Source organism: Chelmon rostratus, chromosome 10, assembly GCF_017976325.1.
Source record: "Chelmon rostratus isolate fCheRos1 chromosome 10, fCheRos1.pri, whole genome shotgun sequence".
Lineage (NCBI taxonomy): Eukaryota > Metazoa > Chordata > Actinopteri > Chaetodontiformes > Chaetodontidae > Chelmon > Chelmon rostratus.
In genome coordinates this window covers 19611179-19633986 of record NC_055667.1, presented here as the reverse complement: position 1 = coordinate 19633986, position 22808 = coordinate 19611179, and the positions used below count along the sequence as shown (strand labels likewise).

The 22808-nt window shown below is 45.7% G+C and overlaps 1 protein-coding gene across 2 annotated transcripts in view; it reads right to left on the bottom strand.

Moving 5' to 3' along the window:
* The window catches only part of bmp7b (bone morphogenetic protein 7b), a 42873-nt gene extending 21437 nt beyond the window's left edge, over positions 1-21436 (bottom strand). For both annotated transcript variants that reach the window (XR_006007174.1, XM_041946581.1), the window contains exons 1-4: positions 20781-21436; positions 4440-4632; positions 2291-2439; positions 595-798 (exon numbers count right to left, since the gene is read on the bottom strand). Coding sequence is in view for 1 of the 2 variants with exons in the window: in XM_041946581.1 (XP_041802515.1) it covers positions 595-798; positions 2291-2439; positions 4440-4632; positions 20781-21180 (946 nt within the window). In the remaining variant the exon portion in view is untranslated. The remainder of the gene's footprint in view (positions 1-594; positions 799-2290; positions 2440-4439; positions 4633-20780) is intronic.
* Positions 21437-22808: the final 1372 nt, after the last annotated feature.

Genomic DNA, 22808 nt, shown 5'->3' with positions numbered 1-22808 from the left:
TGAGAGTGGTTAACGTTGGAAATGATCATGAGCAACTGGTTCTCATCATCCAGTTAAAGACCACTGCTATCCAAAGTTCCAAACAGGCCCATTTGGCCCATGTGTTGTGGCCCCGGTTGCCCCACAGCACACCGCAGATGTGTTCCACCATAAAAGCCTGCGCTGCCTTACCTCCATGCAGGGAACTTGGCCCCAACTGCTCTGTAATGCTTGTGTAAATAAACAAAGACAGCAGAGGGATATTTGAAGCTCAGGCATTACAGTCTAATGTTTCAGCGCTTCACATAAACACAGTCCTCTCACACCTCTAAAACAAAGGCCCTGAGTGTGCATCGCATGTTTAGTCGTGCAGGAGTCGCAGCAGCTCTAATGGCGTGCTTTTGTTGGTTCTGGGTGTATTTTGGATTTGTGGATGCTTGCGAGTGCTTGCATGTCACTGAGCGTTCGTGAACGTGCTGGCCCTCACGCTGTAAAAATGCAGAGAATCCTCTCATGGGCTGACCATTTATCCCTCACATGGCGAATAAAAGCCTGATTAAAACATGAATAAATCGGCACTGACTGTGCATCCGACACATACTCTCTGCGTGTTACCTGCAACATTGGCCACTCTGAGCGCCTCTTGGCTCTTCGCCCCTTTGGAGCGGTTGGGGTTACGCTGTTTGGCCCCCCCTGGTGCTGAGCGGATGCTTCGCAGGTGCACCTCGGTGGCTTTGAAGAAGGCCACCATGAAGGGCTGTTTGTTCTGAGGCCCGCTGCGACCAATCAGCCCTGCCACACGAGGGTTGATACTCTCTCCTGTAGGGGGAGACAGAGAGAACGGTACAGCAGGTGTTGGTGTCATTGAAAGGTGACGTATACGGAGAAAGGGAATGCTTTTGAAATCAAATAAATGTGTCTGGAGTTTATTTCGCATGCGTGCCGTCCTCTCTTTCCTGACAGTGTCAGTTATCTGCATTCGGTTTTCACAAATGTGAGTTTCCTCTGTGAATTCCTTTCCCTTTTTCTCATCCACGCTCAACCTCTGAAAAAACATCAAAGCCTCTCTACTTGTGTTTTTGTGCTCATAATGTGTGGGTGTGTTTATGCTTGCACATGCATGTGCACTCCAGCGGTGTCTATCTAGTTCTCACACGGAAGAATGTGTGTCTGATCACCGTCTGGTGGTAAATCAAGGCTTCTGGTCGCCGCTGGCGACGGGACGTCCTGTGCGCCTGTCTGTACACGCTCACCCATCACCCTTCATACCCGATCCAACACACACACACACACACGCATGGACACAGCCTCTCCAGCTCTCCACTCCCATAACATGAAAGCAATACAGTGTGTGCTTTCCTTGCCTAACATGTAACATCCTGCCACCCGGCGCGAGATAATGTTCTCAAACGCGCTCTTGTGCTTCACAGTTTGCGGATAAAGTTTTCCACTGACTAACATCCGAGCCTTGTGATGACAAACTCCTGCTGAGATGTTATCTTTGTGATAACGCAGTGTATTTTCTGCATGCCTTCTAATGATGCTGAGGGTATGACGAATGGCGACGGGGATGAATGGCTGACGGTGAATGACGGAGAGCAGGGTTTGATTTATCTTGGCTGTGTACACACAAAGAATGAATCAACCGTTTCTGGGGCCTTTAAGAGAACAGCCATAATGCAGGCTGATATTATTTGTTTGTTAGACATGCAGCATTATCCACGTTACAGTGTTACATAGAGTTAATTTGGGCCTGTTCGGAGACGATCTTAAAAGGATGATTTCAAGGTTTTATAGCACATTTTTTCATGTTTTTTGTACAGTTTACCTCAAGGTTGGAGGCAATGAATAACATTACGTTTTCATACTTTTGCGTAAGTCAAGTGTAAATGCTACCAGCTACACAAATCCAGCATTACTTTTTACACTTTAATTTGCGTTTTTTGCACTTAAAATCAAGCTTGAGCTTGATCGGTTTTACTCTAAGTACATTTTAATGTTCACCTTCTGGAAATAACTATTAAAACCGAACTAGATACTTTAATTCATACTTATAATTAAGCCACCACTATGTGCACCTGTACAATCTAAAGCGCAGGTGTACAACAGCCCTGCAATAAATAATGTCTCTTCGAAGCTTATAATTTTTGTTTACCCTGTGAGAGGGGTGTTGAGTCATCGCTATCGTCGTTTCTCTGGTTTCCATCTATCTTTTTGTATTTTCTTTATCTTCAGCTGTCTGTGTTTGTGCATATGCACATCACCCAGCTAAGATGGACACCTGCGACACGCCGATCTGAGTGATGCTCACCATTCGTGCTCTCCAGGGCCAGCTGAAGTCCCAGGTTCCTGCCAGGGTTCAGGACCCAGTGGTTACTGGTGGCTGTCACGTCAAACACCAACCAGCCCTCCTCTGCCGCCCAGATCACCCGCGAGTCCAGCAGAAACAGGTCTGACTCCCTGCAGGAGGACGCAGAACAACAAACGCTCACACTTGAAGTCAGAGACGAACATCGACAGCGGCTGCACGCACAATTACAAAAGATGTGACAGGGTGTAAACTTAACTGACCGAAGCTCAAAGCAAAGTAATGTGGTGGAGAGGGGGAGTGTGACGGAGCGAACAGACAGAGAGAGAAAGAGATGGAGCAAGAAAGAGAGTGAGGGAGAGAGGTGGGGAGGGCTCCAGATGGTGAGGCCCAGGGGAACACTTCATTTTCTTAATTGACAATAATGGCTTTATAAACGACCGGTCCTTTCACACACTACACACAGTCCATCACTGGCTGGAATTTTTGTGGGAGAGCCAGAAAGCCAAAGAGAGAGAGAGAGAGAGAGAGAGAGAGAGAGAGAGAGACAGAAGCACAGCTGCGAAAGAGGAAAAAACTGTGAAAAGTAGCGAGTGAAATAGTGCATGTCCGAGTCAGTCCTATTGTTCAGCACTGAACACTGAACTGGATTTTCTACTCTTTCACCATCAGAGACTAAAATCCCTTGTTCTTCATGTGGCCATTCATGTATCCTGACCTATTTTCTGACTGGGCAGATAGTGTGTCACAGAGCTCGGCTTCATTCATGTACCCAGGCCCGTCTCTGGCAAACGAATAAATGACTGTGTTGTTCCCTCTGGACAACAGAAACCTTTAGGAGGGGTCGCGGAGATGGGGACACGGGCCATTCCCGAGTTACATACACCTTCTGGATGGCCAAGATTAGCAACATGGAGAAGGTGGGGCTAAGACCTGTTCTGATTAGCTTCGAGATAAGGCCGGCAATATCTGCTTATTTCCATTAATGATAAATATGTTGATCTTTTTTAAGGAATCAATTAACAATCCAGTCTATATAATGTCAGAAAATAATAATAAAAAGCCTCTCACAAATCCCCAGATTCAAAGGTCATGAATTAGAAACATCTGCCCAAAACCCAAAAATATTCAATTAACTATGTTTACTTCATCCTGCTATCACTGCAGTGCAATATTACATTTTCATGATTCCAGCGATAAATAACTTTAAGCTAACAGTGTACGCTAGCGGCTCTGTGAGGCCTTTTAGTTGTTACAGACAGAATACAAAGGAGACGTAAAAGAAACAAATAGAGAATAAAAAAGGATATAAATAAAACCAGACTATATATATGTATTACACATATTATAGAATGGAAATTTCTGTATTGCACATGGGTAAGATATATGGATAATAAAATACAGTGTTTTGTATTATTGCATGGTAAGAAAAGTATAGCACAGTAAAAAATATATAAGTAATGTATATATAAGTATTAAAAAATATGTAACATTGCACAAGAGAGTTGCACAGATGCATTGGATATTAGCGAAGGTAAACATAAATAATGGAGTAGTGCAGAAAGAAGGTTCATGATGCTGTGATGTGAAAACAACATCAGCACAGCGCTGCATTAAATGATGGTGGAGTTACACAGTCTGACACCTGTGGACCTGTGGTAGCAGAAACCCGGCACAGCAGTGCTTCGAGCTAAATGCTTACAGCAGCATGCTCACAGTGACAATGCTTAGATGGTGATGTTTACAGTAGGTATAAGGTTCGCTATCTTAGTTTAGCTTGTAACATTGCTAATTAACAGTGACTAGACAGTACAGTTGAGGCTGATGTGAACGCTGTTAGCTTTTCAGGATAATTGTTATGAACCGAAGAATTGGGAATGACTACCAAACTCCATGGTGATTCATCTGACAGTTGTTATTTCACTAAAAAACGAAAATTGTCATGTTGCACCTGGAGGAGAAGTAAGAGGATCCCCAGATTAAATAGGATTTTATGCTTTGTGAACCATGAATGTGTGCACAAAATTTCCCAGCAATCCACCCAATAGTCTGGACCAGAGTGGTGGAACAACAGCTGCCATTGCCTCCCTGGAGACAGGCTGCTAATATTGTCCTAACCCTAACCCAAAAAATCAACTTCACCTCTGCTCACCTGTCAGTGTGTTCCTCCAGCACCTGGTAGACGCTGATGCGGAAGGTCTCGTTATCGTAACGTTCGTGGATGAAGTCTTTATATATCCGAAACTCAGCAGCAGTGACCGCCTCACCCTCGGGGATCCGTGATAGGTCGAATCTGAACTCTCGGTGATGCCGCCGCACGGGTAGGAATTCCTTATCATGTTCAACTACAAAAAGAAAAGGGTGGAAAAAAAAACATGACATGAAATAAAAATGCATCAGCAGGCAGATTGCATCTATGCAGGGAATGGTGCTTCTTTTCACACAAGCTCTTTTGCATCCCTCATTTTCCTGCAGGGATGCAAAACGTGTGCAGGGGGGCACAGAGAGATAATTTGGCTTCATAAGAAAGTAACAGAGCTGTATCTTATAGAGGGACAAAACACAGCCTCTGTTTGCAAAAGGAAAACAAATGTCTTTTCCTCCCAGATTTTAATCTATTCTTCCTCCACCGTCCATCAGCCGCAGTTGTTAGCAAGGAGCTGACACAGCTTGTCAGACTCTGGGTCAGTCCCAGATTAAAAACACCTATAGATATGCAGTACACATGTTAGCTTATGATTGAAACGGTTATGAGGACTAGCACTAGCATTGCATCTGGCACACACTGAGCCAGTGATAGAGAGATGCAGGCGGTCTCTGACAGCTTTATGAGCCCCTTTCTTCTCCCTCTCTTCCTCTCAGAGCCCCAGAGAGTCATCCAGTCTGCCCTTCATCTGGTTCTCATGAGTTGGTTCTCCATGTTTGGTGTACCCCATCCTCATCCCCTCCTCTCTCTGAACCCCCCATCCCAGCCTTCCAGCCCCCAAGATGTGGCCCCCCTGACCCTGCTCGTCTCACGTCCCAGCAGGATACCCCAGGGGTCAGCGCCTTGTCTCTCATCATCTCCCGGCTCTCCCTCCACCTCCTCTTCAGCAACTGTCAGACAGACCCCCCAAACCTTCACGCATTCATACATACATTCACAGACACGTAAATATGCACAAACACAGGATTTCTAAGCTTGCAAAACCCATAAAAACAACATCATCTGACCCTGACCCCCAGACCCTGGGGTCATTTTTTCAATCCTGCCCCTTCCTAGATGCTGTTGTTTAGTGCTGGACACTGAAACAGTGAGTTTATTCATTGGTTAACTGACTGAAAATTAATTGACAAGAAATTTCCGAATTGCTTAATCTTTAAGCAATTTATGAGCAACAATTAAAGTCAAAGCTCCTCCAGTTCAGAGTTTATGAAGTGTTCTTCAAGGAAAGGAAACGTAGCACTGCAAATGAAATGATAACATTGCAAATATCTTTTGGTTTGTGCTGTTGGACACATTCTGTCCCCCGACATTTACATATCGAAAGGATTCACTGATTCACTGAAACAAGTCCACATGCTGGCCTTTGTGAGGCTGCAGAGTGGTGCTTTGAGCTAAATGCTAATGTGAGCATGCTAACATGCTGGCATTTAGCCGGTATAATGTTTTCTGTGTTAACCAATAATAGTTCAGCTTGTTGGTATCCTAGCATTCGCCAACTGGCACAAAAAAAAGAAGCAAAGCTGAGACCGATGGGATCGTCATTAGATTTGCAGGAATTTGGTCATAAATCAAAGTATTGGACAAGTTAGAGTTTTGGCCTGATGATGAATCTAAATGATTGATATCATTATTTTTATTCATCCTGGGGGGGACATTACATGTCCAATGAAGCTTTGCTCAGAACCACAGCTGTGAACCTCATGGTGATACTACTACTACTACTACTACTACTACTACTACTACTAATAATAATAATAATAATAATAATAATAATAATAATAATAATAATAATAAAGACAAAGAATTTGAGGGAAAGTCAGGGGATTCATCCTCTGGAGACCATGAACGTATGTAAACAATTTCACTGCAATCCATCGAATAACAGTTGAGATATTTCAGTTTGGACCAAAGTGTTGGACAGACTGACGGACAGAGACACCCTGAGAGCCACGGCGCTAGTGTGGCTAAAAATAATCAACAACAGATTAATCAACTATGAAAAAAAACTCCTGATACAGTTAAATATCAACCACATGCTGCCGCAGGGCTGAATCGCAGCTGGGCGACAGAGGAGACGCCCCTCCTGCAGCCCCCTCCCTCAGCAGCCATCCATCAACCATCTATTGCTGCTCAACAATTCTTGATCAGCGTCGACTGCCCCTGAACCCTGCGCAACTCTGGCAGGGGGGAAAAAGTCCCAGGACGTTTGCCAAGCTATCATCGCACTGGACACACACACAAATATCGCAGTTGAGAGGAATTCTGACGACAGCACGCTGTACTTGTTCCACAGCAGCTGTCAGTAATACAAGTGTGCAACGATGTGAACGTTTCACCACAGAGCGTGGTGTCATTTCTTTCACTGCACACCTGCCTCTTTGTCCTCCTCGGCCCTGCTTCCCCTCTTCCCTCATATGTAATTTTCCCAGTGGACTCTCTCCTCTGCATGCCCTTTCATTTATGTCTCTATTAAACCCAGTTGCTGAAGGACATTATACAAAGGCAGCACTGTGAGATGATTGGCCAGAGCAGGAGTAAAGAAAGGATCTAATTACTCTTCAATGAGGGACAGCTCTGCTCTCTGTTGGCGATTACATTACTTAAGCTTCCAGCATTGTCTTCCATCTGTTATGGTCACACATTGGACTGGTTTGAAAAGCTGTTCGACTTTTCCTCAAAACAATGGAGCTCAAGGTTACGTGAACTTCACCGCGGACCCTAATTAACACCACTCCCACCGACACCCCGACTTCCTCATGATCTCTTTTTCTCTCTGTCCACACTTGTGCCAGCCCTGCCCTGTGGACCACTCCATCAAGAAGTCTGAGGCTCATGGGAGTCATGGCTCACGACTACACCTGCAGCTCGCGCTCACACTCCACTACACGCTGTATACTGGCCCAGTGGCCAGCTTATGGCCAAGTTGTGAAGGATTCAACCAAACAGCATTTTTTCCAGACATAACTTTACACCTAAAGAGGTGAAAGTGTCCACTGTAAAATAGAGAAAAGGCAGAAAAAGTAAATATAGTTTGGAAATTGTGGCGATGGCATGATTGATTGATTTAAAGAAAATTGCAGTTAAAGGTGGGGTGAGTCATTGTGGAGAAAGATTGTTGATATTGGCATCTCTCCCTCCTCGCAACGTGATTGCACGTTAGCGTGCCAGATTCGCCGTCCCTCTCGCCCCCCTATCCCCGTGTCCTGCGCGCGAGCACGAACGCCACCTGCTGCTGATTGGCTGGAACGGTGTGGTGTCGCTTGGGCCAAGCCACTTTGTTTGCTTCCCGTTTACGGAGCCAGGGCTGTGTACAAAATCCAGGATTTTTTTTTTTTTTTCAGGGGCACACACAGAACAGGCAGCTCGGGACAGTGAGGAGACATCAACAACCTTCCCCCAGAGTGACTCAGCCCAGCTTTAAAACGAACAGAAACAAGTTTTAAGACAGACAGAAGAACACAGTTCACTGTACAGAACACCAGTTAGGTTATTTTATCAACCGTTTTTCATATTTTTAAAGTATTTGTCGTACATATTAACATCACACTAATATTCTTACTCGTTTCATCATATTGATTTCAACCATATTCCCCAAATTTACAGCAAACACACATTAACAAGAGGACTCTATTGGAAAGAGGAACATACAGAAGCATTTTCATAACATTATCAATCCAGAGAACAATACTTTTTGGTGCCTTTTCACGCATTCTCCTTTATACCTCTCTGCTCCAGGGCCTGCTTATTCTCCAACAACACCAGGGACCTCTCCCCCCTCCTGTAACCCGGCGCAGGTGCACTCCCCCTGGAGCGAGAGCCAGACCTGTTGTTTAGCCTCCGGAGCAGCCGCCCGCCCTTTCACTGTAAAAGCTCTTTATCATCGCCCGTGAGAACAGCTGGACGCCGCTGTGAAACTCCCACACTAGCTATTTCTATTTCTATTTCTCTCGCATCTCGCTCTTCAACGTGTGCATTTCATCTGCGCAGTCTAAGAGAGGATGAGAGCGGCCGGCACAGTTCGCTTCTGCCACCTTTCTTTCTTTGTCCCTCTCTTCTTTCTCTTCTCTTACAGGCCGTTACAGCAGTATGGCAGTCATTAGATGAGGGGAAGAGGCACAGTCAAAGCCACGCGGGTGCATTTATGACTTCCTCTGGGAGGAAGTAAGTAGCCATCGCCCCACCTGTGTCGCAAACACACATACACCACAAACATGGCGAGCACGCCCTCTCATGCCACATGAGCCCTTCATTCAGAGTAGCCTGCATCTGGATGGGCTGCTGCTGCTCCTCACACACACACACACACACACACACACACACACACACACACACACACACACACACACACACACACACAAACAACGATCACAAAGTATTTCCTGTGCAGCGAACGGCCTTGTGCGTCACAGCACGGTAACACAATCATTATGGGTTCCTGTAATCCATAATTAGAGATGCAACAACGCACACATGCAAAGAGACAAACACACACAAGCGTGCACACACACATACACTGTGAGCCGCTTTTATCATTTGCTCTGACATCTGATCTGCTTTTTATACAAACTGCTGATGATGCACACTTGTCCCACATCCTTTGACTTGTGCAGGCCACACACGTGCGCAGCAGCACACATCAGAGATGTCGGGATGGTGGCGACTTCTCCGTCCTCCAAACCCCCCGTGCACCTGGCAGCCAGAGAGTTGCTACCGTACGAACACTTTGTCAGCATCTTTCGAGATGTATGCCTCGCCACGGGGCTTACAGCGTCCTTATCATGTTCTCCACTACTGCGAGTCTGTGCCTGCTAACAGTCAAAACCTCAGATCCTTTTCCCGAAAATGATCAACTGTGATTAGTGACTTGCAGGTCACTACCGCACTACTTTATCATAAATACAAAGTTTTTTCCAAAGGGCTCGAAATCCATCATAAGATGACTGTTCCTTGTTTGTCTATAGTGGGAAGGATAGGGCTGTTGATATTCTCTTGTTTCTTGTCAAAAAATCTCATTACAAGATCGATGAACAGATGCGTCTACCTAACATATTATCTGTGTAGCAAAACCCTGATGAACCTCCCCCTCTCGCCAGCATCTACTCAGTGAGCCACACTGTTGCACTGGTGTCTTGTCCCTTCATTACCACGAACGTGGACACTGTAGTTTATTGTGAGTCGATGCCATATACTGTACACCAGGCATCTCAAACCGGTTCCATAAAGGGCCACGTGGCTGCAAGTTTTCATTCCAACCAAGGAGGAACACACCAGGCTGCAATCAATTAATCAGCTGATCTCAGTCTTCAGCTGATAACTAAGTGATCCCTTGATGTTGATTGGTTGGCCTGATGTGCTCCTCCTGGGTTGGAATGAAAACCTGCAGCCACGCGGCCCTTTATGGAACCGGTTTGAGATGCCTGCTGTACACCATCGTGCTGAAAGCTGAAAACAGTCCTCAACAAGTGCACTATTCACTCCTGTTTGACTAACATGTTCTACAAACTTATGTTCACAGTTGTTTTAGGAACTTGGTTAACTTTTTTGTTTTTTAATTATATATTTTCTGACCAATTTTTAAAGATTTACATCTTCTGTCGGAGGCTGAGAGCCAAAGGAAAGCTGGGGAAATCACGTCTTGAAAGACGGACTGACACACAGTTTGTTTTGGTTTTATCATGGGATTTATTGACAATAACAAAAACTAAATGTAAGTCTTCTTGCAAGTCCCTCTCTACCCTTTTCCCCCTCCTCTCCCTCCTCTCCCCGCCTCCTGCCGGGCCTGTAGACCTAAGACACTTCTCCGACACCTCAGGCTCCGGAGCAGCAGCGGACAAATCTGACGGCTCGCATTAGCCCAAGTGTCTGTTCGGCACCCTCACACCCCTCAGTCCCGCCTTGCACACTTCCGCTGCTCTGCGGGAGGTGGGGGGATCTCACCCCTGGCACCACTCTCACTTCTCTCAACCGCCGGCTTAAGCTCCTTCCCCTCCCCTCCCTCCTTCAGTTCTCTTGAGATAACCGCGCCACCATTATCTGCACCACGTTCTCCATCCCCTGCAGAGCCCATTAACTTTCACGGCACACCTGATCCCAAAACCAGAAACCAGGACTGCAATATGTCAATAAAATCACGGTCAGATCATTTCGTGATGAGAATCTGGAGGTAAATGAAGGGGACTGTAAAGCTATATATGCTGTATGCTTGGCTCAACTTGCTATTATTTTGTTTTTCCATTGTCAAAATGTATAAATAGCACCTGGTTCCTGGTAGTTTCTTTGGTATCACCTGCTGAGCCATGAAAATGGTGGAGTGGAAACACTATACATGATCGGTCAGAGAATCGCCACTAGAACCGACACTGTGCAGCCAGTCATCATCTGCACTCCTACCCCCTGTCTTTATTTTCCCTCTTCCAGCCCATTCTGAAACGAAGCCATCACTTCAAAATCCTCTATTGTTCTGTGTTTTTGCCACACTGAAAATAATCACAGCAGCTTCATACGGTGATGATCAGCTAAGAACCCTGCCTACACTGAGGGCCTACAGTCTGCAGCGGATAACAAACGTACCTCGTACCAAAGCGAGGCGATTAGCGCTGAGCCGTACCGTGCAGTGGAAACACGGCTAGAGAGTCATGCATTTGATTGATGCACCATAATGATCTGTCTCTTCATTTCTTTCTGTCGCTCCTACTCCGACAATGTTTTAAGCACAGTTATAGGAACAAGTAAGTCATAGTTTCTGAAAGCTAAAAGGAGACAGAGGAAGAAAAACGAGTGCAAGGAAGGGGCAGATTGCTCAAGATGTTTATCCTATAAAGAGTAAAGAGGGTTTGATCTCTTGGGTACCGGGTGACTACCCACAGTAGGGCGATTACCACGTTAGGAAACATCCTGCCCACTGGCGAGTACTGATGACATCATGCCTGTGTGATGTATTTGTACTGCTATAGGGCCTGACAGCACAGGCTCCCTGGGAAAGGGTCAGCAGAGTTTCATGCTATAACTTACTCACACTTAACGATCATTAACTCACCGCAGTGTGCATTTGTGTGTGTGCCGTGGGTGTGTGTGTGTGTGTGTGCGTGTGTGCGTGCACAATCTCGTTTTGCCTTTGAGCCCATGTGCAAGTAGAGGCAGTAACCACAGGAAGACGAGTCTTTACATTTAAGACTTGTGGTCAAACCAAACCTTTCTCAGTTTTCAAGCCTGAAGGCAAGCAAGAGGTCTCAGATTATACTCATGGCAGCTTTGTTGACCTCTCTCTCTCCCTCTCACTGAGGCCATCAAACACGCTTGCCCTCTGCACCCGTGAACTGTAGTGCCGGGTTCCACCTCATGCTTCGCTGGGCATCATGGGCCCAGAGATTTACACTGGATATGCAACAGCCTGGAACTCACAGGAATGCATGTGACCGTAAAGCCTCTCTAGCTCTGCCCTTCACAGAGTCCCCGCACAGCTGCTGTGTTAAACGTGGATTCATCCAAACTACAGAATCAATTTATCAAACAGCCAAAACAGGCAGCGCTCATTCTCAGCTTGCGGTAGGCGACAAGATATCTTGCAAGGCGGCTGGATTTGTGAGATCATGCAAGAATCCATCTTGCCAGGCTTCAAGTTACGTGCTTGTGTCCAAACCACAGTAGTTTGGACCAGTCAGCGTCCTGCGAGGAACTACTGACAGATACATGTGTGGTTTAGGTGTAATGACAGCAAGAAGCGACTCTCTGTTTGAAAACAATGGCGGCTCCTGTAGAGGTCAGCATGGATGCTGTTATAATATCAGTTATATCTGAACCACGCAGCAACCTCTGAGGCTGAAAAAAGAAACCAAAAGGGCCAAAAGTCCTCACAGTTCCTACAATGGCCACTTGAGGCTGGCTCCAAAATTGAGTCAATCCCCATAGACCCCCATATTAAAATGCACAACTTTTAACTTAATATATTTACAGACTGGTACAAAAAACAGTTGTTCTCTATAGCTTATTTCATGACAAATGTACAGGGAGTTGGATTTTTATACAATTCACTTGTTTTAAGTGTAGAATATTTATTCACTAGAAGAAGAGCAAAGAACAGCACTTTAGGCTTTTCTCGACGGAAAAGATGCTTCGCTCTTCTACTGGTTTGTTGATCTGATTGGTTGAAGTTAGCCCATGATAGACAGTGACAGACAGATTGTTCATCCAATGATCTGCCAAGCAGTTTTTGAAAGTGCCTGCCCTTTTCCAAACCCTTTCCAATCACAGCTTCTCAGACGGCTGTGTTAAGAAATTGAAGATGCAGCCGTCCACCAGATCACATTAGGAGCTGATCAATCTCTGTGTAGCCAAAAATTCTTGAATTGGACTAAACTATGTGATATCAGATGGACATTTCTTGTGAGTTTTCATTTTATATCAAGCAGCAAAAAAGCTGTAGGCTAAGGTGTGTGATGTAACTTCTGCACATGTGCAAACTGTGATGTTGAAGCTGAAACAACATATTGTGCAGCCCTACTGATGAAATCCACATTTCAGCACCTCTAAAGCTCACTGATTAACACACTACATTTCGTTTAATCTGTATCAGTCGGCTTATTTGCCAAACTATTTCCTTGATGCGAGCAGTTGCTAGGCAACCAGTGCAGACTCCAGCAAGTTACTGCTCCCAGGCAGCCCCTCATAACATAACCCCACATAAAGCCCCCAAAACCTCCAAACTGTTGTTTTTACACTTCAGTTGATGAATTCGTGAATTAAACAAAAAACATGTTAATACGTCAGTTTTAGTTTTAGCTACATTATTTGTTTGTTTGTGGGGTTCACAACATTAAAAAATCACAAAACTTCATGAACGTGTCTTCAAACAATCAGTCTTACTCGAGGTAACACACACTGTCAAGTATAATTTCATCCATATATTTAGTGGTAAGTCTGAAAGTGTATAATTGTATATATCTATTCTTTTATGTTTACAATTACAATCTTTTATGTTTGTCTTTATAATTTGGATGAGCCTGTCCTTTACTCTGAGCCAAAGTGGTGAATCTGAAGAGCCCAAACTACAGCGAGTGCAGGACAAATTGAGTCATCTTGAATATTGGAACTTAGACATCATCATGTTCCCTCAGAGGTCTGTCAAGAGAGACTGCATATTAGTGAAAGGCTATGGCGAGAACAAAGAAACCACATCCTAAATCTTCAGCGCTCATTGTTCTGCGGTGTGATATAATGTGTTGAGGGACAGGGATGAAGGGGTGTGGAGAGATCTGTGTCAAGCAGTGAGACATCTCTCTGTGCTAATACCACTGTAACCATCTGCACTTCCTCTTAACTGCAGGATAAAACAAGTCAGAGACGTGGAACCACAGCCATTCAGTTTCCCCCACTCACGCTTCCCCTCATCCCCTTGCTTTTATGTTCTTTAATTTTGTGGCCGCAGGGGCCACACCCTCGTCGACCAGCCAAGCCGCCTCTTATTATAGACCTCAGGAAAATTCACATACAATACGCACGTTGGCACAAAGAGACACACAGATGTGTCTACACGGTGTCTACATAAAAACTTTTTATAATTTCCCCCTGCATCCCAGAGCGGCATCTTATGCGCACATGACAGGCACATTGGCACCCTGATTTTAACAGCTTGTTGTTTATTTTGCTTAATTGCAGCCCACTGCTTTTTTAAAATAAACAAAATAGCTGCGGAGGGAAAACACAAGGGAAATGCAGCTGCACGCTTGCCTAAATAAATAGAAACCTGCCACATGCAGTTCATATTCCATGCTGCAAAATTTCATCACTTATCATAAAAACACTTGCGTAGAGTTGTTGCTCTGCTTTTACAAGCTTTGATTTGGCTGCTGGAACCTGGTGAGGAATCTGGTCAGTATTATGGGCTTCCGCTAACGCAATCTTCCGCGGAGGAGAACTAACACACAACACACAGTGCAGCTGGTGACTGGGCAGGGTAGGTGGCTCTAAAATAGTGTTTTACTATGCACAAACACACATAACTGCCCTAACACGAATGCTCCAAAGCACATCATGTTCCCACAAGAAACAGGACTAAAGCAAGAAATGTGCTTGGTTTCAAGAAACGCACGGCTCCCTTTCGTGATCCCCTCTCCTGCTCCCTTGGCCTTCTCCTTTCCTTCTCCTCTCACCTCCTTCCCCCTCTCCCCTCCGCCCTGTCAGTGCCCCAGTACCAAGCAAAGAGTGCTGTATTTGTTTTTGCAGAAGCGGAGCTGTTGGTCCCAGGATCTCTGGCTGTGCTCTGGCCCACATCTGCTCTCTCAGCTTCGCTGCTTGGTACCCTCCGTCATAGAAGTGCAGGGGAGTCTTATGTGCTGCCGGTCACTGATAAGGCAAGGCCAAAGTAACCCAGATGAAAGAGAAGTGGCTAAACGGGTGAAAATGTAATTCATTCTGGAATCATTCATTCTGGACTTTTCCCAATCTCACAGCTCACGTTAACGTATCAATTATTCCTCTCTCTGTGTTCTTTTTGCAGCGATTGCATATTGTCTACAGGGAATTCACGACTAAAATGGAGCTACTTTTAGAGTGACAGAAAGGAGAGAAAAAAATAAAAAGTCAGAGCATGAGAGTGAAATTATTAGAAAAACTAAAATGAGCCCAGCATTCCTGGCAGTGAAGGAGGTCCGTCCATCACTGTAGCAGAGCTAGAACGCCCGCTGCTTAGTACATCTGGGCCTTTTGACCACTCGCCACATTGTCAAGTCCCACCCGCAGAGCGTTTCATCATTTCTCCCAGCAAGTGCCTCGGCCCGGCCAAGAGCACAGAGGCTCTGCTATGTGCATCCAGATGTCATTCTGGACTCCTGGGTTCAACAGGTGAATTTGAGAGATAATAAATGAAAAAAGCATGATTTTCCTGGACCTCTGCAGCTGCCTGAAGCTTATGAGAGGAGATGTGAGGAGTGATTCTCTGTCTCCATTTGTGGTATTTATTTACACACCAGACCTCGCCATAATACATCAAATTGTGGAGAACATTAAGAGAAATTACCTGACAGGAAGGCAGCACTATCTGTACCAACTGTTACATTCCTCTGCTTCGGCTTACTCCCTGTCCAGCAGAAGGCAATAAAGCATGCACTCAATAACACTAATTAGCTCCAGAAACATTCCTTTTGGGCAAAAAAAAAAAAACAAAAAAAAAGAGAGAAAAAAGTGCCTGTTTCTCTCCGCACATAAGCATGCGTGTACATACAAATGCATGTGCTTTTAGTCCACTGGGAGTGTATACAGAAGCGATTGCATAAATCTACGGGAGGGAGAAAGGCGTACTAACAGTGTCAAGGACAGGCTGCACACACAGAGGAATGACTGGCCTTCAGCACATACTTGTGTTTTAATTTTCTGGCCCTCCTGTGATGAGAAGCCTCCTCGAACGTGTTTGGGGAAGCGGCTTCCGGTGTGAGACGGAGCGGCCGAGGCGGACAAATTGGTCAAGTTACAAAAACTGAACGATGGAGTTGTGTGTGTTTGTGACAGGGAGAAGGAGTGAGAAATGAAGTAGAGAGAAAGGGAAAGCTGTGGTTTGGGTTCAGAGAAAGTGTGTGTGTATGTGTGTGTGTATGTATGAGAGAGAGGTGGGGAGTGGAAAAACACACAAAAGAACTTGAGAAAGTGTTGACATGTTTTATGTCTGGAAGCACGGGAGGTTTAAACCCCTGGAGGTGAGGGCCAGAGCAGGAGGTTGGAGACTAAACACCACACACCACCACTGGGACTATATGATAGCTAACTAATTAAAACTAGGAGGCCAGTGCTGATAATCAATACTGTTGGTTCAGGAGGGTAGGGGGGAAATTTGGTATCAGATGGTCCTGCGTGTGGGACCGATTGGAGACAGGGCCAGACGTGATGGTGGAGGTCGAGATGAGGGGACTTGTTGGACTCTGAAAAGATAAAGTTTCTCTGCACAGCTGCTTTGGCCTGCAGACAGAGGGAAACATCTGTATTAACCTCAGCACCACGGGCAGCCCACTGTGGAGAGGAATGCAAGGAGCAATAAAGAGAAGGGCGGGGAGGGAATGAGCGGGGCGATGCGAGTATGCTCTTTTAAAAAAAGGACAGATATTGGAGCTATTCATTTGAAATCACAAGTGCGGACCTCTCTGCTGCCCCGCTATCAGCTATAAAACTAGATCTGCGTGCCTCTGGCGTGACTGTGGAGTGACACAGCTGCTTCCGAGCACACAGCCGTGAGTGTGTGAGCTGGTGACACAATGCTGTCTGAAAGCCAAAGCCTCTAATAAATCCAAACTAATTTAACAGTTAGGCATTTCTTCCCCTCTCTGCTCTCCATTACCTCCCTATTAACACGTTCTATAAAGCAGAGTGAGCTGGCAGATACTGTGTGGCAGCTTCTATGGGAGCAGACAGAGTGCCATGAATGGTGGGCGGGGGGGCCAGGTGGTGCCCTGTCAGGTCACCAAGGTAACGCAGAGGATAATTAGCTAGCGTGCTGACGCACTCCGCCAAGTCTGTATGATGCCTCTTGCCTTGATCAAGGCTTCAACTCGCTAGTTAAATTCAGGCAAAGCTTCAACATGGAGCAAAATGGCTAAAAGTGATGGGCAACACCATGGTTTGAATCTGGTGAGGTCACACCTGTCCAAATGTTGCATACTGCAGCGACGAGAGAAAGAAAGCAGTGGGCCTTTTGTTTGTTTACTGCTTTCCAGCACTGTTTAGTGAAATCTATCACATCTGGTGCAGATTAACAGCAACACAAGACTGAGCAATTAAATGCACCCTGGTAGCGCATTTTTTCCCCCAATGGTTTCATATTTTTTCACTTTTTAAAATGCTCTTACTTTAAAACAAGACCCACTCTGAGCGTGCAGACATCGAGGCTGACTTACAGCGTCACACAGCCAGGGACCAATCAACCAGGGTTTAGTTACCGAAAAAGTTACAGGATCTACAAAACCTCATCCTTACAACATAATAAGACCATATCAGCACAATATTAATCCGCTGAACATGGATGGACCGGAATATTGAATTACAGGCTATCCATACTGTATAAACACACAAAGAAAGATTGAAGAGTTGCCTCTTTTCCTCACACTCGCCTAAGGCTACATTAATCCAGGCAGGACTCTATGACAACACAGAAAATCAGGAAACTGTGACTAACGCACCTCATGATAACATTTTACAGTAAAAGACTCAAACCTCCCTCCCACACAAACACAGGTAATGAGCTCGCTATACCGTTTCAGTCATCCAGGATGCAAATAGCAGACGTCCAAGTCACAGCCCTTTCCTGTGGTCTGGGAGGAGTAAATGGGCATTTAAGTTCGGGCTTTGTGAGTGTCTGCGCGTGTGCCTGGATGGCTGCGTATGACCGGCCTGTGTGAGAGCTTAACATGAACTGAACTGAACCGTAGCTCCGCACAGGCCAAAGTAGCAGCCAAAAGTCCTGGAAGCTGTGGTTTGTTAAAGAGGAAATGCCTTAATTCACAGTGGCTGGGGCTAATGCTGCCAGAGACCACTAGAACTACATTAAATAATTATTATGTGAGGGATGTGTATGTGCATGGCATATGTGTGTGTGTGGATAGACTTACAGATAGATGCGATTTTTTTCTAAATGTTGGCAAGTCATGTTAAAATGCACCTTTTATTTATTTGCCTTCTTTTCCATTGCCACCTTGACAGACAGGGAACATGCGTGCTAGCTCGCTATCACGGCAGGTCCGGCACACACCCAGCGCCTGGGTGACCCGTGTTTCGTGCAGCGGCGTACATTCTGAATGCATGCTGTAAGCCATTTACACAGCTGGGCTTTTAAACTGAAGTGACTCAGTGAGAGGACGTCCCTGGCCTGGGGTCTGTCCCAAAGCCTGCACCCGCCCTAGCTGGCTGCACCGGAGTCTGCAACACTCACACATGCTGACAACAAAGTGTTTCAGCTCCCCTGAGTGGCAATCAGGGAGAGCTAGTAAAATATATTTTTTTAATATTAAGGCATCAGGCGGCTTAGTGCATTTAGTCTTTGACTCAGATGGGTGCTTTACATTCTTGGTGCATAGTGAAATCAGATACATTCGTGTCATAGTATTTTGCCTTAAATAAAAATACAAACCAGTGCATGAAAACAAGGCCTCTCAGGAAGCAGAAACCAATGTGTACAGTCTGACTAATGTACCTTGGCACGGTAGTTATGGAGACACGCAGAGTTTTGAGGGACAGTTTTTAAATAAAAGCCACACTCGTTTGCTCTCAGACAACCTAAATAAGAAAACAAACCCACAACGAGCAAATGTGGAGAGGAAGGAATTTGGAGAGGAAGTAGTCAATCCATTTGATATCCATCACTTACTTCTCTGTGTCCTTCCCTCTCTCACATGAAAGGTAATGATAATAATCTGCTGTTTTGAATCAAGCCGCCTGGACACATAATTGTTATTACGTGAGACTCAGACAGAACAATGAAACCCTACTGACAGATGCAACACGTGGCAGACAGCGCGCACAATGCAATGACACATGCCCACTTTATATCCAAATGAGCGACATATACGGAAACACTGATCATGTGCCACGAGGAAGACTCGACCTGGGAAAATGCCATCAGTAATTGCATTAGCCACAAGACCTCAGGAAGGCAGTGTGACTTTCTTTCCATGATCCTCTAATATATTAAATAAAAATGTTCTCTCTCGCTGATGTGACCCATCTTTGTTTAGATTTTCTGTCTGCTTTAAGCATCATCCTTGCACAAGAAATGGAGCAAGTCCCAACCATCCCTCGTCTTTCTTTCTCTCTGTCTCTCAAAAGCTCCCTTCTTTCTTGTCAGCCTACTGCGGCCTCGGCCCTCGACTTTGCGAGGCCCTTGACTTTGCGAGTCTCTGTGGTCAAATCCATCTGTGTCACAGCCCGTCAAAAATAGTCACAATGCAGCAGCTCCCACAGTAATTACACAGTGCAGTGGAGGAACCAGTGTCACCTCCCTCTCTCTTGCCAAGACGCTCCAACAATGATCTTTCCAGGATTGAATGTAAACTTCCAGCTCCTTGCACAATTTCACTAAATGTCTGGCGGCTTGAAAAAATCGCCTGCTCGGAATTTCACTAACCATTTTGCCCGTCCTGTGCCAAATCATGGTAAAAGGTTAACACACTAAAACAAAACACACCTACTCATCTGGAACATAAGTGGGGCAGCTGCTGTGACTGAATAATTTGTTGAGCAAATTGAATGATAATGATCTGTTTATCTAGCCACAAATCTGACACCGCCTGCTAATGTTGTGATTATTTGCACTCAACAACCTCTGACTGTTGCTGACAGCAATGAAATAGTCCAAGACCGTTTGATTTCAGTAAACACTCTGATTAGATAAGCACGTTGGTCCAGGCCGAGCAACATTTAACAACCGAGAGCTACATAAAACTTTTCTACTGGAGTGAAGTGCATCCTGCAACTCACTGAGCGATCAACTGAATCTAAGTTCTGGCATTATTATGCTGTCTGAGTGTCTGTCTCCTGAGTAGACTGAAGGGAGGACCCGGTGCACTTTGAACCCAGTCTGCTGTTGACTTACTCATTCTTTAGATAACACATGGTTGACATATTAGCTGCTGGCTGGTCCATCATCCTCAGCTCCAGCACCTGAACATTAACTGGTTGCACAGCTGTTTAACAGAGAGGGTCCCTGGAATGTGACACTCCTGGTATTAGCCACAAAACTGCACCCAGCTCTATGTAAACATGGTTATTGTGCTGGCATCCTGCGTGTGCATGCAGGTGTAACATCAGAAACATACATGTGCTGCTCCTTGAGCTGATGTAAGGAGCAGTCAAAGGTCACCTCTGACTCACAGATGTCCTTTGAAATACCCATGATGGGGCCTAAAAATCAGCAGTGAGATGCCAAAAATGGGGCACTATGCTTAATGTATTCTGATCAGCAAATGCAAACTAAAAATGTGTGCAAAACAGAAAGATAGATAGATAGATAGAGAGAGAGAGAGAGAGAGAGAGAGAGAGAGAGTGATTAACAAATCAATTATATTTCTCTTTAGTGGAACTAGACCATATGCTGATTTGTATTACTAACATATCAAAACTTATCAAGTTTTTAGGATGAGAGACTCAAGAGAGACTGAACTGAGTTGTGTGAAGTGACTTTAGTGGCCCTAATCTTTGCCATCATTACAACATGTCCCTGTGACTTGTTTTGCCGTATTGAACTCTTTTGAAGCTGCAGCCTGCTTTCAACAGATTTTGATAATACAACTGGTGAGAAAATAAAGAGATTACCTAAATTGACAAAGCTCATGACCATGTCTGCATCGTTTAAGAAGTTGTTGTCTTGCAGGCTGGCTATCGGGGGGCCCTGGGTGGTGAAGACGGGCTTGTAGGGGTAGGAGTATCTGTCCTCGTCCCCCTCTGTGGACATGGCGTTGTACAAGTCCAACATAAACATCGGTGCAGCGTTGTGTTTCCCGTGGAGGTGGGGTCGCGGCCGGTGCGGCAGCCCCAGGATCGACAGGATCTCCCGCTGCATCTCTCTGCGCTCCTGGCTCTTCAGCCGACGGTGGATGAAGCTGGAGTGGAACTCGTTGTCCAACGTAAAGTTCGTAAAAGCTGTATCCGCCAGGACGCAGTAGCTCCAAACCAAAAGCAAAGCGGGGGCACGTCTATCCAAAATCGGTGCCATGGTACTCGCCGTGCGTAATTGCGCCCAGTTCTGTTCGCCGAAACTCTGGAAAAATGGATATTGAACTTTTAGCAACAGCCAGCCTGCGTTCAATATCCAAAGTCAAGTACGGTCCCTCATGTTGAGGGAAGTGCTCCCAAATGAAACATCAACTTCACTTCAAAGTCCTTTTATTGATTGGTTTCCTGGGCAGATTGTGTTCGCGCGGACCTCTGTCCTCATCCACAACCTGCGGCCAACGGCTACCAAGTGCGGTGCAGCTTGTAAGTGCAGAGTGGAGGCTGCAAGCAGACACGAACAAGTTCTGAGGAGGCGCTGTGTGCTGGGAGGAGCAGGAGAGGGAGGGAGAGAGAGAGAGAGAGAGAGAGAGAGAGAGAGAGAGAGAGAGAGAGAGAGAGAGTATGTTGTGGTTTTCTAATGGAGAGCGAAGTTGGCCTTTGTTACCAGTTGGAGAAGAAGGGCTTGAGGCTACATGTGCAAATTCAAAACGGATTAGGACGGGATTTGTATCATGATGCTTCAGTTTATGATAAAGCACATTTCGTCATTCCTTTCCCACAATTCCTAGTGCGTGTGAGCTTGTGTGGATTCAATAATGATAGATGTGCAGACAGTGACAATAGGCCATTCCAGTGTTAGCGCGCTTATGGAAAATAACAGACTCCATATCACAGAGTAATTATTTGCCTGTGTGGGTGAATGCTTCAGTGCTGGGGTGAGGCCACAACATGCAGTTGTAATGCAGCCACTGTGACACTCAGCGATCTGCAGGTGCACTCTCAGAATACCTCGGCTGGCATGGTTGGGAGACTTTTGATCAGTTGTCTTTTGATGTCGAAGAGGCGGTCTTACAGCCTCACAACTGCCATTTCATGCTGCATTTTTGAAGATATCCAAGCTTTCTAACCCCGCTGCCCGGAGCAGGAAGTTTGTGACAAAGGCAGCGGTGCACAGACAGAGCGCAGACTGCGAAGGAGGGGTGCAGATGTTTGGCAGCTGTTCCATCCCTCCATCTGCCCCCCTGGCCCCAGCACCTCTTAAACACCACACTTTAATGGAACGCTCCTGACCCTCTTGTGCGCTCTGCTCTCGCTGACACAGGCGCAGGGATTTCAGATGGCCCTAGCACCAGGAACGACCGCTTTTCTGGACGAGGCCTCCTAAAACCTGTTCACGGCGCGGAGAGAGGAGTTTTAAGGGCTCTGTAGTTGAGATGTTTTAGGGCTACAGCTTGCCAGGTGATTTTTATGACAATAAAATTAGACTTCAATGGCACAGCAAGAGAGGCTGCCAGACGGCTTAAGCTATGATTGCAAACAGAGGAAGGGAGGAAAGGAGGCAGAGCGTGTCTTGGGGTCTTCTACACTTAGCTCACCTTCCTGCCCATATAATGTGGTTGTTCTAGTCTTCAAAGGCTTTCCACTCCTCTTTTTCCAAAGACAATTCAACATGGCTTAAAGCCTGAAAGCTTGCATAGCCTGCCACTACTCATTCTGTATATCTAATCCTCTGTTTGCTTTTAAATGGCCTTTCAGTAGTAGCCTGTGACATATAAACATTTCTATCCGGTGCCTCAGATAGAATCAGCTAATGGCCGCAGGTGTTTACATTACAGCAGTTTCCGACAG